Source organism: Corvus kubaryi, unplaced genomic scaffold, assembly GCF_017639235.1.
Source record: "Corvus kubaryi isolate FWS band 111438036 unplaced genomic scaffold, C.kubaryi_AGA036_p1.0 37354, whole genome shotgun sequence".
NCBI lineage: Eukaryota > Metazoa > Chordata > Aves > Passeriformes > Corvidae > Corvus > Corvus kubaryi.
In genome coordinates this window covers 12119707-12138450 of record NW_024581116.1, presented here as the reverse complement: position 1 = coordinate 12138450, position 18744 = coordinate 12119707, and the positions used below count along the sequence as shown (strand labels likewise).

Genomic DNA, 18744 nt, shown 5'->3' with positions numbered 1-18744 from the left:
GTTTTTCAATGTCACTTCTTTTCCTCTGTTTAGGATCCCTGTGCCAGATGTGTTTGTTGATGATGTATCTGACATAAAGGCTCCTGCAGTTTCTGTGCTTTCTCAGTCTGCACCTTACCCTCATTCAGATGGTGAATGGTCACCTCTTCAAAGGTACTTTTTCTGATAGTACAGTTCTAGATACTACCCTAATTTTAATTTTTCTGGTAGTGTCTTCTATGCCAGTGCTATATGAAGTCTTACTAAAGGTTTTGATGGCAAACATGGTCACTGACCATTATTAGATGAGTGCTTTTTATTTTTGCAATAAGATAGTGTACCAAAACATCAGGCTGGCTTTTTCCTTGATGCAGCAAATGCATACATACAAATGCAGGTCCATAAATTCTGAAGAATATTTTTATCTGTTACTGTCACCGTTTGCATATAAATACTGTAGAGAGGATGAATGCTTTGTGAAATCTGAATGCCTGATGCACACCTCCCATAAGGACTTCAGTGAATATAGTTCTATAAGTCTTCAGTACTTTGAGTGTAATCCTTTTAAGAATTTGCCAGATTGGAGTTGATATATAAAAAAAGGTGGTTTTTTTTTTTAAGGAATGTGAGCTTTTAATGTCCATTTTAATATAGACATGAAATATTTACTGTATGGAAAGAACACTTACAGTAATTTTCTTGATTTTTCCTGTATGTGTGTTTGTGTGCATGTGTATACCTTTCATGTCAAAACAAAGCAGTTTGGACCTCCCTTCTTGTGTCCGTCAAAAAGGGACATTTTTTGCTTAATGTGCATTGCACTATAATTCCAGTTAGGTCCGTGTGTGTGTGTTGTCATGCACGTGTGCTCCACACCCCTATGCAGGCTGCTGGAGTGCAGCAGTATTCACAAGACCTTGTCCTAAGAAGTCTAATCTCAATATCCTGCCTCTGTAGTTGAGGGGCAGAGGAAGGGATTGTGAGGAGATTATTTTGGGGCAAGGGCTAAATTGAAATATTTTGAATAGAGTTCGAGAAACGTTCTCCAGTGCCTGCAAAGCTTGACCTGCCCTTTCGATGGCTTTTGGAACTGTATGTTCTGTTTGTTTCTTGATTGCAGTATCCTGGATTTTGAAAACTCTCAATGTAAATTCAGTGTTTGTGTAGCTAATGCACAAAGAGTTTATGTTAATTAGCACTTGTCAATAGTGACACCTTGTCTTTCTTTCTCCCAACATGCTCTTCTGCCCAGTAAGGCTATAGACTGTACAGGGCAAACCTCTCTCCTTGCTGTTCCAGCAGACAGAGGCCTATCTAACTCTTGTCCTCAACAATCTTCTCACTTTTCTCTTCCAGACAGGTAGAACAGTTGTCCTCCCTCTTTTCTGGACTGCTTTTTAATCCTTTTAACACTTTAGTACACTTTTAACACATTAAGTCTATGTGAATGCATTGAATTGAGAACTGTACTTATTGCTAACCCAGACACTTTGAAAGTGACATTGGAAACCACTTCTTCTGCTTGCTTCTTTGTGGGCATTGAGTCGAGGTAACTTTACCTTGATGAATCATCCACTGAAAGAGGGTAGCTGATATAAAGTCATGGCAATGAGAGCCTGGGTTAAAAATCAAGTTCATTAAGATGATAAAAACCCAAAAAAGTAAGAACTTAGCTAGTGAATTCATTCCTCTAAATACTGATGTTTCCACATAGCTTTTTACAATCAGTATATATTTTAATGACATTTTTATCACATGGTTTTCCTGAGTTGTTTGCTTGTCCATAGGTTGCTAAAGTAAAAGCAAAACAAAAACCTCAGAGATTAAGTTAGCAATAAAAAATGCAAATCTTGTAATGGGAGGAGCCCAGTGCCAAAAGAAAACTTCTTTCCTCTGTTCCATGGTTTGGGGGGGGGAAAGACTTTCTGTATGTTGGATTGTGTTGGGGGGAAACCTTGCAGAGTAAAGATGACGCAGTAGATAAGGGATCTTGGTTGAGGTTTAGGAGACTGAGACTAAGCCTTTGTTGTAGTGTAGGATTCCTCTTTTCCACGGAGCTAAAAGTGAATACAGATACTTTCTGTGTTACCTTAAATTCAAGAAGTCTCAAGATTCTGCAGTCAAGCTCTTTTACTCCATTAAGTCAGTGGAGAGAGGTCACAGCAACACTAAAAAATTTAAAGTAGTAGACCATGACCTCTGCAATTCTCCGTTAATGGTGGGAAAGCTTTGAGTAATAAATCAGGCTAAGTTACTCATTTATTATGTCAACATAGTTGCCATACTAGGTGCCTAAAGCCCTATCAAAACTGATAGTCTTGAGGTTTTCTCAGCTTCTGGGTCTGCCCTCTTTAACCTGACCATGTAGCAGCGCTAAGTCAAAGTGAGATCCTGGGATATTCAAAACTGTTCTCCTTAGCATGTTCTCTTGGCAAAGAAGGGCAGGAGCACAGGTTGGGATGGAGCAGGGATGTGCTCTAGGTAGCTCCATGAACTTTGCTCTGGAGGTCATCTGTCTTACAGACTAGGTAGACAGCTAAAGTGCTGTAGCAACTTGTCTGAGTGAGACTCTGTGTTTGCAGCTGTTGAAATAAGAAATGTGTGGTGGGTCTTTCAGCAATATATTTCCCTCTGTGTGAAATAAGGCATGCTATTATGGCCACATGAGAGGAGGGTCAGAGGCTCTCAGTCATTGCTGTGACATGTGCATGATGTAGGCCTCTTTCCTTCTGATTATCTTTTCACAGGTATTTTTTGTCACATAAGACAGGACTTTTTCTCAGGTCACACTCCTCCTTTTTCAGGCATCTCTTTGCTTCCAGTGGAAAATGCTGCAAAAATCATTGTAGTCTGTTATTGCAGAACTGCCAACTACAGGCCAAGTTCCTTCGTCTTTGTCATTAGATTAGATTAGGTGCAGTCATAGCTGTTAAGGAATACACAGGACTGTGACACAAATATTCAGCATCTATAGGATGTGAATCAGAGATGCTGATCTAAATGACTGAAGTTTCCCTTCCTTCTTGTGCACTGTTGACAGGATGGGTGGCTCTGGTTTGATCTGCAGTATCTCAGCAATCTGTGCAAGGCAAAGAAATTTCAGCTGGGCTGAGTCAGTGCATAACTTAGGGACACAAGAATTGCAAGACATAGTTCAGCCCAAGGCAAACCCAGATCATTGGGCAGCCATTGCAGCAAGAACCTTCAAAGAGCAGAACTCTGCCTGCTTTAATAGGCACCACATATATGAGTGCCATATTTCTGGTACTTCTGTTGTGTCTCTGAGAATATAAGTCATGGTGCTGAGCAGCATCTCAGGCTCTTCCCCACTCAGCTGTGTGTACAAGGGAACTGTATTTTCAGGGAAAATTACGGAGAAGACGAGGTTCCCCTCCACCCCAAATCAGTTTTCTTACTGCAAAATGCAGAGGTTCTACCCAAACTGAAGCAATACCTCTGTTCTCTCAGGGTGTCTGAGCAAGTGAACTTGGGCTGAACAAGGCCAGATTGGAGATTTTCTATGTAAACAGTAGGTATCTTGGAGGTTAAAATGTCTATAGTGCACAGGGTAAGTAAGACATGAAGTGACAAGGCTTCCTTAAATCTGGATATTTTAGGCTTAAAGCAGCAGTAGGGGCATTATTGCCTACTGAGATTTTCTGAAGTGCTTAGGCTCCTGATTTCCAAGGTTTCAGTGTTCTGTAAGTATGGAAAATACTGCAAATCCTACAAACTTTTCAGTGGGAGATTTAGAAGTTGCTGAAAAACCCACTAAGCATTTCTTGAATCCTTAGAGATTGAAAATACTTTTAAAATTGCATTGTATTGATTCCTTCATCTGTCAAATTGTAGGTTATACGCTAAGGACTGATAAAAAAATTGAAATTCGTAGGCCCTAAAAAGATGGGTTATAAATTTTATAATTTAATTAGGTAACATAAATATCTGTATCTAAAAAGTCCTAGTGTTTGTCCATATTAAAAGTGTATCTTCCTGCATAGATGAAAGCAGTGAATAATGCAGATAATTAGGTTGCTGTTATTTCAGATGTGAATGTGAAGTAATTATGTTCATGTGATCAGTGAATTCCCTACCAGCTGGCTCTGCAGAATATTGAAAAAGAGAGGCTTCATAGCACCTTCCAGTACCTAAAAGGGAGAGGAACTTTTCATAAGGGCATGTAGTGGCTTTGAACTGAAAGCTTGGACTTTTGTCAAGAAGTTCTTCACTGTGGGGGTGTTGAGGCACTGAACAGATTGCCATGAAAATTTGTGGATATCCCATCCCTGAAAGTGTTCAAGGCCAGGCTGGATGGGGCTTTGAGCAGCTGGTCTCATGGCAAGGTGATTGGACTGGATGGTCTTTAAGGTCCCTTCCAACTCAAATCATTCTATGAGTCTACCTTTACATAAATTCTTCATGTTTGATTTATTCTTTATCTTTTTCTGAATAAACTGAATATCCAAACCAGTTTTGCTGTTCCATAGGATTGTAGAATCACAGAATGATTTAGATTGGAAGGGACCTTAAAGATTATCTTGTTCCAACCCCACTGCTATGGCCAGGGACACCTTCCACTAGACCAGGTTGTTCAGAGCCCCGTTTAGTCTGGTCTTCAGGGATGGGGAGTCCACAACTTCTATGGGCAACCTGTGACAGTTTCTCACCACCCTCACAGCTTTTTATCCATGAACACCCTCAAGTAATTCTTCCCAGGGCTGCTCTCAGTCCATTCTCTGCCCAGCCTGTATTGGGATTGCCTCGACTCAGGCATAGCACCATGCACTTGGCCTTGTTGAACTTCATTGTGTTAGGCACTCATGAGATGGAAGCCTTTTGTTTTTGAGAATGAAAGTAACTCAGTTTGGACCTTTGATTTAGGAATGTTGTAGATTCTTTTGTTGCTTTTAGTTTTTAAATCAGGATTGGATGAGTATACAAAGACATGTTATGGCTCAGATAAAAATGCAGGCTTTGTTGAGGAGGTTCTGGGGGAAATACTGTGACATGTGTTGTACAGAAAGGCAGAGCAGATAATCTGATTTTTTCCTACTGTCCTTGAAATCAGTGATTCATTATTTATTAACGACTGACTTGACATCATAGTCTTGACTTCACCACATTAAAAATATGCTACAGGCTGATAATTTACTAATTAATTTATAAATATTTAATAGCAAGTAGTTATCAAAACAAACAGTTAAATACGTTTAAACTGAAAGGGCTCAAATTCTTTGTGTAGCTCCTGCTGTTTTCCTTATAAACATCCATCCAATGGTACAACTGAACAAGTTAGAAAGGAGTCAACTGGATTCCTCAGACTAAATTATAAACTTAGTCAGGATAAGGTGTCTTGTTGATGTGAGAGAGTAATTTCTGCACTTCGCATACATTATAACAATACTAACATCTGTTCATCTGCTGCTGTTGGTACCATCCCCATTCTTTTTTCCATGCAGAAAACCAAAAATCCTCCTGAAATGTTCGGGTCCAGTGTTCTTGTTCCATATCTTTCAGCTTCTGAAATCCTCCTTCTCTGACATCACTTACTGAAAAAGGGATGAGACCTCTGAATGCCAGTGTAAGAGGACCCTGAACTGTTTAAACCATTTTTCTATGTTTTCATACTTTTAGTTGGCTCTTGATTATTTCAGTCTTCAATCCTTTGTATTGGTGGACATCAGTTTGAAAAGTATTTAGTGTGCTGTGGTTACTTTTGTAACATTTCTGTTTGTTTTTCTTTAGCCCTTCAGATTCACGTCCTCCTACTCCTCAAAGTGACTCAGAATTAGTCAGTAAACCTACAGACAGAAGTGGACTGAAGGATAATCCTCACATGCACTGGGCATGGGGAGAGCTACCCCAGGCTGCAAAGGTATCCAACATAAGTTCTTTAATTCCTGCTCGCATCTATTGTGCTTTAATAGGGCCCATGTGCTTAGTCTACTGCAGACTGGTGAAGAGGAAATGGATCCTGATTTTACACAAAATTACAGTGTTTTATGTAAGAGAATTGAATCTTGCTCCGTAGGAGGTATAGGAAAGTACCTTATGGCATGGATATTCTCAACACTGATGATACACAGAAAACGAAGAAGTGCCTACTAGTCTTGTAGACTAATCTTGTAGACTGTTAGAAGCTTAAAAACCAGAAAAAAATCAAACCAAATGTCCTTTGGTAAATCATTGAAATTCATAAATGATCTTAAATGGAAATCAGGTGCTTGGTGTTACCAGTCTGATTCACAGAAATTAAAATGGGCTGCTTGGGTACAAGAGCATCCAGAGTCACCTGCAGTTCTGATCTCTGGATGTGCAGATGTGCTGTTCTCTTGGCTGAGAGGACTGGCTTGATGCCTGTCTCTTCCTGGAGCCATTTGTCCCAGTTAGGTGTGGGATCTGTGCAGCATTGTCTCCAGAAACTGTTGGCAGCTGCCCACACTGCAGGCTGGTCAGGTGCTGGCTGGCTCCTCGTGATAGCTCTGTTGAGTCGCAGCATTCACACAGGAAGGAGGAGGCTTAGGGTTTACACATGCACCAGGGTATGAGAAATAGAGGTCAGGTTTCAGTGGAATACTGCAACTATGGGGGCTGGGATGGTGCAGAGTTTGGCACCTCCTGCTGAAGGCTGGCTTCTCTGCAGAAAAGACTGCAGGAGAGATGGGCTCACATGCATTATAAAGAAGAAAAAATTCTGCTTTGCAGGCCAGGGTAGTGGGCATCTTGTTCAGAAAGACTTAAATTCTAAATCTGGGGATTAGACAATGTCCTGGAGCCTGAGAGCATCTTGACTGTGCAAGGACTCCAGTCTGCTACCTTCTATTGTTTGTCAGGTTTATCTTCTGATGGAAAGCCAGGATTTTCACAGGAAGAGAGGAAGGCAGAGCGGGAGGTGGCATGTTCAGGTGAATGAAAATGAAGACTGTAGAGCACGTTGCAGAACAAATCTTTCCTGGTCCCAAGATGCAAATGAATTTTGCACAAACACACAGCAGAGATGTCTTTTCCATATTGTAGTTTCTCAGTTAGTAGTGACTTTCTGCTGTAGTTGGTCATCTTGGCAATCTGATCTCACTGGAGTAAACAGAACAGGTTAAACTGGCTGTTGGATTTTTTAAGAGCTTTTCTGTAATCTGTTTAATTTTCCTCACAGGCCAGTGTTCTGCTCAAAGCAAAGGAACCCAGCATGGCAGATGTAAATCCTGAAAGCACTCACTTTCGGGTCATCCAAAGTTCTCCTGTAGAGGAGTTTAACACAGTGTCTCCTCTGCCTGCCCTTGGACAAGCAGATGCAGCAATTGCTGATGAAAGTGAGCCCTTACCAGCTGAGACAAATAAACCAGAGACAGAGCTGCCAGGAGCAGCTGAACCCCCATTGCCTGCAAACGAAGAAATAAAACAAGCTGCAGCTTGCTCAGCCCAACCGACTGGCAAGACAGATTCCCCTACCAGAAAGAAAGGTAAAGCTCTTGATCCTGCACTTTTATATGTATGATTTTGTCTTCAGATTTCATGGTGATAAAGCATCTTATTGCTGTATAAATTAATCCGTGCCCTGAAGGTGCTTTCAGATCAGGAAAGGAATAAGCTTTGGAATGAGCCCTCAAAACCTGAGTTGTGCATCAAGCTGTTCACATGAGATATGTATTAGATAGAAGATTCTGCTTGGTTAGAAGTTTTTGGCAGTTCTGTGCATATGAGCAAGACTACAAAACTTACTCCAATCTTGTTCACATTTGATGGATTCAGGGATTTCACTTTTTTGTATAAGCAGACTGTAGGTCTGCTGGTTCACCTGAGTGACGTGTTGCTGGTAATTGTGGAAACTCTCTGCTCTAGTGCAAAATTGTAATATGTCTTTTGCACAAGGAACAGATTTGCCATAAAATAAGGTGATTTTGTTTTACATGCTTTTCAGTTCTGTGTGTACATTTTATAACAAGTGAACAGGTGTTACAGTCTTCACATGAAATTTATTTGATTACAAATGTTCTGTTTTACAGCACTGATTATTCCATAATTATGTAACTCTACATAAGCCTAGCTTGTGCAGCTGCTTTTTAATCAGTAAATATACAAGTTTCTTAGCCTCTTCCCCATGCATTCTACTGTCTTTGAAAACAAAAAATGATGTGTTTCTCTGCTTACTATTCAGTCCTTGTATAGATTTTCTGGTTGCTTTTGTGGTGCTTGGTGTTGGAAATCGGGACAGTGAGAAGCTGTGGTTTGAGAATGAATTCCAAATTAGGTTTTGGCCTTACAGTGGTTACTTGTCTAGGTGAACTGGCAACAACAGTACAGCAGTGGCTCTATGTTGGTCCTAGTGACAGGCCTAGAAGGGGTGTGTTGTCCCCTATGGTGGTGCATCTGCACACACAGCACATCAGGTGTATGTGCTTAAAAGTGAGTTGTCTCCATAATGAGCCAGTTATAGTGTGTTAGTGACTATATTTTAGTCTGTAATTTCCCCTTTTCAAGGAGGGATGGAAGATTAGTTCTCAAAGATTAAATGCTCTGACTGCCATGCTGTGATAATAGGCCTATGCAAGTACTTAGAAGGTTTTCCCTTTGCTGTTTTCTGGTGGTAGCCACTGCCTTCTGATTCCCAGTGATTTTGTCTGGGATAGGGAGTCTTTAGCCTGTTTCAAAACTAGTCCTCTGCTGTCCCATTTTGTTAATTCATAGTTTGAACAATGTAGATATGAAACTTGTTTTGAAATTTTTGGCAGTCTCGTTTTGTACAAATACGGTTCAGAAACGGTTATAACTTGTCTGGTTTCTCAATCTTAAAATGAATAGCTAAACAGTAATAACAGCTCTGGATTAATATGAATTAATATTAATTAATTAATAATTAAATAGTATTAATTAATAGGCTTATTTTTTCTGTGCCTTACAGACAAACGGAGCCGGCATCTTGGTGCTGATGGTGTCTATTTAGATGACCTCACTGACATGGATCCAGAAGTTGCTGCACTTTATTTCCCCAAAAAGTATAAGTTCTTTTCTTATATTTTTATTTTTTAAAGAGCTCTTATCACCTTCCATATTTAGATCAAACTCTTCATTGCCAACCAGATAAGACGTCTCTTTCAGGGTTCAAGCAGAGATGAAGGCAGAAGGAAAGTAACATTCTGTAGAGAGGAATATTAGAACTTTTGGAACTGCATTTGGGCATGAGAAGAGTGCTTGCAGCTGGTTTTCTGTTTTGGTCAATTAAGCATATATATTGATTGTGAATGGTTATGTGATATACACTGATGTTTGTGAGTGTTACTCACATGTCCTGGGGGAGCAGTTGGCCTTGGGATATATTTATCCCCATGTCCTGACTTATTACTATAAAGAACACATCTTACTGTTAACAGTATTAGCAGAAAATTATTGCTCTGCTGTTGCTTTACTGTGGTTGATCACCTATAAATATGAATATCAGAAAATAGTTTTTGGAAGATGCATGACAGAGTTATATATGAAAATACTGCACCCTGAACATACAATTTCCAACTTGTTCTGATCTTTATTAGAGTCTCTTGCAACATTTATAGTTCTCTTTCGACATATACTCTAGTCACTTGATGAAAGTCATTGAGCAACAACTAAAGCAGCTTGTGTACTTTATTTTTCTTTTTTTGCTTGCTTAAACTCAGCTGTTGTAATATTAACATTTCAATAAAACTGAGAAGAATTAGTTATATGGGGAAAATGTTGGATTGAAAATTTCTTTCTCAAATGCATTCATATAAATCTGGAGTGGAAAGCAGAGTTTGATGAGCTTACACTTTGTAATAATGATCTCATCAGATTTTAAGTGGGTATAATGATTTATTGTTTCTTAAAATTTTAAGCCTAGTAGTTTACATGGAGAGTGTTTTCTCTATATATAAATGACACATAAATACACAAACATACACATCATTTTTTTGGGTTTAGCTGTCAGTTTAGTTAATATAAATAATAAACTAATATGCTTACTCTTGTTCCTGTGTGGGAATAGTTCTACTAGTATAAACTCTGCTTACTGTACCATTATTTTGTCTACTAAGATTATACAGTTTATTGTCTTATTTTCCTTGCTCTTGTAAATAAGTGAAAATATAATTATACATGCCTATTTTAGGCAAGTAAGTAGAAGCAATCTAATATTTGAGGGCACATGAAGGCCCTATGTTACTTTGTTTTGTTTTGCTGTAAAATTGAAATTTTTTAAATTTTGTTTTTCTCTAAGCATGTGTCAGATGTAAACAGTGCTTGTTGAAGGGAGTGAATTTGGGAATGGATATGTGAAGACTGAATTCCTGAATTTTCTTTTCCAGTGGGGATAATGCCCAAAGCAGGAACACGACTGACTTGGGGCCGCGGCCAGCCAGCCACTCCCCGCAGTCTGTCGGGAGCTCAGGTGTTGACAGTGGAGCTGAAAGCACCTCGGATGGAATTCGGGATTTGCCCTCCATTGCCATTTCTCTCTGCGGAGGCCTTACTGAGAACAAAGAGATAACCAAAGGTACAGGATGGCTCTGTGAATTGCAGACGTGTGCTGGCAGCTGGGTTTGAGCTTCCCAGCCTGAGGCTGCAGAGCCCTCCTGTGGCTGTGCTCAGCATTGTGTTGAGAAGATAAATACTGGCCATGTAATGATAAACTTCCTAGAACTTTTCATGCTTAGAATAGTAGACTCACATAGGACTTAGGATTTTTAACACATTTGAACAATCTGCTATATATGAAAAATTTTGAAAGTATTTTATTGGTACTTTTACTTCCTGATAGTGCTATGTTTTGTATCCCAGTCATGTTAATGATACTTTTGCCACTTAGTACAGTATAAAGCTAGGAAATTCACAGCTGTTGGAGTCAGGAATGAAAAAGGTGGTCCATAAACGGGGACATGAGGAGAGGGAGTTGAAAAGTTTAACCTGATTCCTGCCCTACCTCCAGTTTCTTGTGTAACTTTTAGATAAGTCACGATACTCTGTACCTTAAACTTCCAGTGGCATAAAGTGAAAATAAATGTGTTAAGACTTGCATTTTCTGCAGTAATGTGGCATCGTAAAATCATATGAGCCTGATGCTACACTGACTGATGCTCAGAAGCTACTTATTAAAACATTTCATATATCCTGTGAATTATTTGGGTCATACTGTCACCTGAATCACTTGTAAATTTACATAACTTTTCTGAAAGGAGATTTCCTCCCTCACAGTTCCATCCCTGAGCTTTCACTTTAGGTTGTATTTTGAAAGGAAAGACACCCAGAAGCAAACAAAGAAACCCTCATCATCTTCTGAGATTGAGAATCTCTGAACAATTTGCTTCCATATTGCAGTTAACTCTCAGCACCCTCACAATGAAGGTGAAACAAATGTGTCCAAGAGGTGCTAAGAGGTTTAGGTCAGCCCATCCCAGGCATCCATAAATGCATGCTTTACAAGTGTAACTTTTTCCCCCCACAGAAGAATTCTTAGAACATGCAGTAACATATCAGCAGTTTGTGGACAATCCTGCAATCATTGATGACCCTAACCTTGTGGTTAAGATTGGAAATAAGTAAGTATATTTCAGAAAAAAAAAATACTGTTGCAACAGCAAGACACTTCTGTGTCACTTCAGTGCATTACATCAGTACAACTGTAGCTGAAAATCAGGTTTTGAATGTTCATAGCTTGGATTCATCCAGAAAGAGTCAACTCCCTAGTGAATTCAAGTCCTTCTAGTTACCTTTCCTCCTTTGAAGAAAGTGAAGAGCAGTTTCAGATGACCTGTTACAGCTAACTGACGCAGTTTGACTTTCAAGAAACTGCTATTAAATGCTAATAGTATTCACATTCAGTTGACAGAGTAAAAATGAAATGTGATGTGAACTTGCTAAGGCTTGCCTGGAGCCAGATTGAATAATTAATATTTACAGGATGTGTCAGTCTGCTTCTAATCACTCAGTAAAAGCAGTTTTTTTGTATATACTGAATATTTTTGCTAATACACCTCTGTGGAGGCATTGATTTTCAAGACTTGTTAAACTTCACCACCGAGTATGAGGTTTCCATTTCTTCAAGGCTAAGACATTATTTTGTATGTTTATATTGCTGGCAGCAGGGCAGTGCTGTAGGCTATGCCAGATGCAGATTTTTGGGGATTCTTTAACTTGAGAGCTCCTTGCACCTGGCAAACAGTGTTAGAGAAGAGATCATGACTTTGTGCTGTGCTTAGAGGTTTGGCTACCCTTAGTCATAGACGTGGCTCACGCAAGGCTGATGTACCAGGTGATAGTTTGTATTGTGTATGCTGCAGCCTCATACCTGACCCTCTCTGTGGTCTGAGGTGAGTCACTCACTGCTTCCCTGACACAGCTCTCTGAATCTGATGTATTTATCTGTCTACTGAATGCATTGGGAAGAGAGATCTTAGTGAGGTTCTTAATGTCATATTCTCTTAATGTTGTGTGAGCTTCAGCTTCCCTTGGCAATGGATACTGTAATTGTCCTAACTGTCTGTAACAAGAGTTGAGCCATGTTCAATGCATAATAGTAGGAGCTTGACATGCTACAGACTATGGCCCCTAAGTTTTATGTAGTTCCTTGATGGAAAAACACTGAAAAAGCTTGTAAAAAATGTGGCTTGTGCTGTGATAAAGTGGAATACAATAAGGACTTTGGCTGGATGGATGCAGCCAGAGAGTTGCAGTCAACAGCTTTGTCCAGGTGGAGGCTAGTGATCAGTGGTGTCCCTGAGCCCTCTGTCTTGGGACTGGTGCTCTTTAATATCTTTATCAGTGACACAGACAGTGGGACCGAGCGCACCCTCAGCACTTTTGCAGATGACACAAAGCTGAGTGGTGCAGTGGGGTCAACAGAATGAAGTGATACTATCCAGAGGGACCTGGACAAACTTGAGATTAGGGCCCACGAGAAACTCATGAAATTCAACAAATTAAAATGCAAGGTGCTGCAGCTGGTGTGGGGCAATCCCAGATATGAGTACAGGCTGGGAGATGAACTCCCTGAGAACAGCCCTGCAGAGAAGGACTTGGGGTTCTGGTGAATAAAAGTCTGGACATGAGCTAAGTGTGTTTTTGCAGCCCAGAAAGCTGAACGTGTCCTGGGCTGCATCCAAAGCAGCATGGGCAGGTCGAGGAAGGTGATTCTGCCCCTCTGCTCTGCTCTGGTGAGACCCCATGTGCAGTGCTGCATCCAGCTCTGGTGAGACCCCACGTGCAGAGCTGCATCCAGCTCTGCCTCCAGCACAGGGAGGACGTGGACCTGTTGGAGCAAGTCCAGAGGAGGGACATAAAGGTGACCAAAGGAATGGAGCACCTCTCCTATGAAGACAGACTGAGGGAGTTGAGGTTCAGCCTGGAAAAGAGAAGGCTCTGGGGAGAGTTCACTGCAGCTCTTTAGTATTTAAAGGGGACTTAGAAAAAAGAGGGAGAGCAACTTCTTATATAGTAATAGTGATAGGATACAGGGGGACAGCTTTAGACTAAAAGAGGAGAGGTTTAGATTAGATGTTAGGAGAAGTTCTTTATTACTGTAAGGATGGTGAGTTACTGGAACAGGTTGTCCAGAGAAGTGGTGGATGTGCCATCCCTGGAAGTACTTAAGGCCAGGTTGGATGGGGACCTGAGCAGCATGATCTAGTGGAAGGTGTCCCTGCCCAAGGCAGGTGAGTTGGAATTAGATGATCTTTAAGGTCCCTTCCAACCCAAACCATTCTGTGATTCTATGATGACTTGAGTAATGTGTGACAAATACTCTTTCTACTCAAGGCCGAGCTTCTCTTGCATACCCTGAAAAATACATGTGGTAAATACCTGTGAACATACTGTGGAATAAGATGGGTCTGTTATTACTTGTGCAGGCCAGAGTTTGACCTGTGCTTCGTGGCTTTAACCTGCCAGGTGGTAAATACCAGGTAGATTGTGAATTGGGACCTTGGGATTACAGAATGCAGTAATTGTTTCTCTTGCATGCCCAGGTACTACAACTGGACGACAGCTGGACCCCTTCTGCTGGCAATGCAGGCATTCCAGAAACCTTTGCCAAAGGTGAGATTGAACATGAAGGCTGGCAAGAGGAGGAGTTTTGAAATTATGCCATTGATTAAGGGAGGGAAGTGGGTTGTTGCGCAAGAGAATCTTCACATCAGTAAAATCAACCTTCACATAAACATTTATCTCTCTTACATTATGGCCTAAACAAGGACTAAGTTTAGTCTGTGGATAGTGTTTGTTTGCTAGGCTAAAGTTATTACAACTATTTTGAAGAAGGAAAACTTCTTTTTTACTTCATTAATATAGGTTGTAAACATAAATTATATTGACCCATGTTTGTGTTTGCTGTAGCTGAATACTTGGTGTTTGCTTTCCATTTTATATGTATACAGCATACATTATTTAATAAATACAAATAACTTAAGTGAATAAGCTTTAACTACTGGATAAGGAAGGCCTGCAGCTTGCTAGCTTTTTCTTTCTTAGTTGGTTGTTCATAACCTATGTAGATAGTGCCAGATAGGTGTGACTGTGTGACAACTGTGTGTGTTGGCTTATATAAGTTTGTTGAAGAAGTTAGCTCAATTCCACATGACCTGGTGCCACGTAGATGCTCATGACAGAAATACTATAAATGTATATAAACAAGTAGTATCACCACTGACTATTTTGTGTCCTGGTTAGCCATGGATTTAATAAATTTTGAAACCTAAACCTTCCTTCTGCCATTTTCAGCACTTCACATATCTTTGGGATTGTTCTTGTGAATTCAGATGCTATCTCTGTCGCCATCACTGTGAACTAAAAATTTCTTAAAAGCCCAGAATGCTTTCCGCCAGTATTTCTTTCTTAATGCCACATTACCTATGTATCCAGTCATGTGCAGCTGCATGGTACCATCCCTGTATAAAATAAATTGAACCTAAAAATCCCAAGTATCTGGTAAACATGGCTTGAATTTAAAAGATGTCACAGAGCCAGCTGTTTTGTGCATTACTGCAAATATTCTAGTAATCATAAAAAGTGGGATTCATCCCATGGAACTGAAATGCCCACCAAAGGTACATAGTTATCCTACTCTGTATTTGTTGGGTGCTTACACAATGTGATTCAGACCTTGATAGGTGCCTATTGGGTCTTCAGTGGCAATAAAAATAATGTAACTGCATTTTAAATTAAACGCTTCAAAGCCTAAGCCCCAAATGTCTTGGGTTTTGCCTAAGATGGGTAAAAGGAATTTCTTTTCTTTCCTCATATACTTTAGATAATATAGTGAAAAGAAAACCCATTGAAAAACTGAGAAAAGGGGTCCATTGTTCCACACGTTATCTGAACACAGCCCACTCTTAATTGCTGAGAGTTCTTAGATTTTTTTTTTAAATTTTTTTAAGTCACTAATCAACATCACAGCTTTCTTTTGGTGACCTTACTTGCAGTGGAAGCTATCATCTCAGAAATACAGTGGCCAAGCTGTTCCAGGGCATACCAAAACCTGTGGTTTGGCCATACCAAACCCTGTGGCTGCTTTTACCACAGTGTTTTCCAGTTTCATCTGTTGCTTCTCTCTGAGTGAAAGAATTCATCTCCTGTTGTTACAATGCATAAGGCTCCAGTCATTATGGATATTGAAAGAAACTTTCCTACTGGTGTCTAGTATGTAGAACCAATGAAAAGTAGAAAAGGTTTATAAAAAAAACAATTCTAACGTTTTTGTCAAATTCTTAGCATGATTCATAAACTCATAATTCGTAAACTCATAAAAGCTAGTAACTGCTTTGCTTTTTTCCTAAGCTGGTGATTAAATATGAACTTTGTGAATAACTCTCTTGCATGTCAGTTTGTTACTGTTTTGCATGATGCCTTCTTCAGGAAATGATTTTTTTTTTTTACATATAATTTGTACTAAATAACTTAGAAACAGTAGGTTCTCCATTCTAGACATTATACTAATACCTTTTTATGCTTCTTTTCTTCTTTGATTTGATTTCTTTTTCATTTTCCTTTTAAAAATACCATAAGTATTCATGCTTAAGTTACTTCAGAGCAGCTCTGGATACCATTAGATTTTGCTTTAGTAGAATTTATGGTCCACAGACAGTATGTTTACTTTTATTCTATTTATTATCAGTTAAAATTGTGCGTTTGGCACTTTTTCATTTACATATGTCAGGTTGTCCTTTATTTTGGGCCTTTTTTATGTTACCATCCATTTATCACAGGCAACTGTGGAATCTATAATGAGGGACAAGATGCCCAAAAAAGGTGGAAGGTGGTGGTTTTCATGGCGAGGAAGGAACAGCACTATCAAAGAGGTAAGTTTAAGAAGCAAGCAGTTTCCTTCTGGTTGCAGTGGGAAGGATATCTGCATATTCATCCCTCAGACCTTTACTTCAGAGAGTAACTTGGTATTCGGTTTGGCTGAGGATATACACATTAAACACAGTCTGAAGCCTGATTTGTTTTGACTTCAGAAGGCTTTGGATCAGACCCTACCTGAAATGTTTGCCTGAAGAGTTTTGATTTTGCATTTAGTTTCATTACACAAATCTGAGGCAGTAGTATCTAATGTATTAAATCTCTGTTTGGGAACCTAGAATCAAAGAGTTGTGCCACTAATTTAGAGTTTTCACACAGATTACCTACCTTTCTGCATCTTTCTTTTGATGGTTGAAGAGCAGACTTATTTATGAGTAGTGTGAGCTGTAAAACTCAGCAAAACGTAAGATGGAAAACTGACTATATATATTGGCTTGAAAGTCTTTTTGAATTTCTTTTCAGAGCATTAAAATTTTGTGATAATAATCTTAAAGTCACGGATGAACATTAGAAAACTGAAAAAAACAAAGCTTTACATGAAATATTGATCTCCTGTCTAAACATATTTAATCTTTAAAGTTGGCTAGTAAAACCTCTTCATATTAATTTATATTACTGTAGCATTAGTACTTGAGGGGAGAAAATTACTTCTAATACAATTTTATGGTTGTGCCTCAGTCAAGAACTTCTTTAGCCTAGCATTAAATAGCCATTATACTTATCTGTGGGTATGGGTTTCAGAGCATGAGATTTTGGTTTTATAGTTGTTTAAAGTTTTTAGAATTTTCTCTGGAAGTATTTGGTTATCTCTTGAGCTGTGGCAACTTTAAATGGAGCTATTTAAAGTAGAACTATTCACTTTTTAAAGATCTTGTGGAATGACTTTGATAGTGTTCAGCATCTACTCAAGATAAGAGCAGTTGGGAAAGTTTTGCTGGATTAAAATGATTCTATAAGAGGTAATTTGTGGGTTTTTTTTTCCCTCCTTCAAAGTCATATTTTGCTTTCTCAGGTGAAATCTATCTATTTGAGGTGTATGAACTGAGTAGCTATGGAGTTGATCCCAAAACTTCAACAGTATTAGATGTTAAACCTGGTATTTCTCTACTTCCTCCCTGCAAAACTAAATCTTAATTATTCTTCTGAGTTTAATAGTTGCAATTTTTAGGTCTTTGTACTGCCTTTATTCTTTAAGGGCTTTACTTTGCCTACAAGCAAAGGAAACAAACATGCTGTTGATTTTTACCAAGTCTGTACAAGGCAGAATTTGATTTTCAAATATTTTTTCTAAAATCACTTGCTTTCTGCTCAACAGGAGATGCACAGCTACTCATACTTGTATTTTTACAGGAAACAAAGCCAGAGCAAGGTATGAGTGAGAGTGGACTTACAGAAGACTCTTCACAGATGAGCAGGGCAAACAGGTACCCCCCCAAAATCATCTGTACCTGAAATAAACAAGAGTTACAATTTAAAAATGAAAGCAAGTTACCTTATCTATTTGAACAGAGAAATACTGTGTCAGTGAAATACTTTTAATTTGTTACTCGTTGCACCACGTAAGTGCGGATAGAAGGGCCGTACCCATGGCGGGGCTGCAGGCCTTGTGAGTGCACTCTGGCATTTCTGTGGTTTGGCTGGCAGCTCTGGGACATGCATTCCAGCCCCTTGGGAACAACTGTAATTGGAGCAGTTCTCGAAAGCTTTATGTATTTCTCTGGAGTTTTTAAGGGAACGTCATAGATGAACACAAGGTGCTGCCAGATCCCAGTTGCTAAAATTTTTGATTTACTTAGATTTATGGCCTGACAAATTAATTATATTTTGGAAAGTTAAGGGACTTTCCAGAGTGTTGTTTACAGGCAATAGTAATGATTTTCTGTTACTTCTTTCAAGGATAGCAGAAGCCTCTTCCTTCCTGTGCTCCTAATGAATCATACTGTACAGCCAGAATCTCACCTGGGAGAGTTCCATAAGATGAGCTTTAGCTTGTTTGGAGGGATGAGTTAGCCAGGGACAGCTCTCCTACCTTATGTCTTTTCTGTGCATGCAGATCTGAATGGAAAGACATCTTGTTTGTGCTGGCTGCATTTACAGCTGAAAAAGGCCAGATTCAAATATGCTTTATGCTCATTGAGGTTTAGGGGTCACCATTCTGAAACAAAAAGCTGTCGTTCTTTCTGGTGGTTAGCAATTGCAGCCCAGGCAAATGTGCTGGAAGGAGGATTCCTCATTCAGTAGGAGATTAGTTGTTGTCTCCATTGCCTCTCTGAGATTGAGAACTACAGAGTAAATTGGAAAGGCTGATTTTCTTTTAAAGGATGACAAGTGACATGTAGGTCTGTTTCTTACACGGTTGTTTAAAGATAAGATTTAAAGTGGGATTAAGGCTTCAAGCAGACTAGATTCTGAAATAGGTGTTCTTTGTTTAAATTTTAACTGTCCTTAGAAATCTCTCATTAA

General features: G+C 39.4%; 1 protein-coding gene across 3 annotated transcripts in view; it reads left to right on the top strand.

Moving 5' to 3' along the window:
• The window catches only part of LPIN1 (lipin 1), a 57503-nt gene that overhangs the window by 21739 nt on the left and 17020 nt on the right, over positions 1-18744 (top strand). Inside the window, exons 5-14 of one of the 3 annotated variants that reach the window (XM_042032979.1) lie at positions 34-153; positions 5725-5854; positions 7133-7439; positions 8879-8972; positions 10296-10483; positions 11432-11525; positions 13950-14019; positions 15985-16062; positions 16185-16277; positions 17632-17705. In XM_042032979.1, coding sequence (XP_041888913.1) covers positions 34-153; positions 5725-5854; positions 7133-7439; positions 8879-8972; positions 10296-10483; positions 11432-11525; positions 13950-14019; positions 15985-16062; positions 16185-16277; positions 17632-17705 — 1248 coding nt within the window. Of the gene's footprint in view, positions 1-33; positions 154-1231; positions 1340-5724; positions 5855-7132; positions 7440-8878; positions 8973-10295; positions 10484-11431; positions 11526-13949; positions 14020-15984; positions 16063-16184; positions 16278-17631; positions 17706-18744 lie in introns of all 3 variants that reach the window. The other 2 variants (XM_042032980.1, XM_042032978.1) reach the window with 2 other exon arrangements.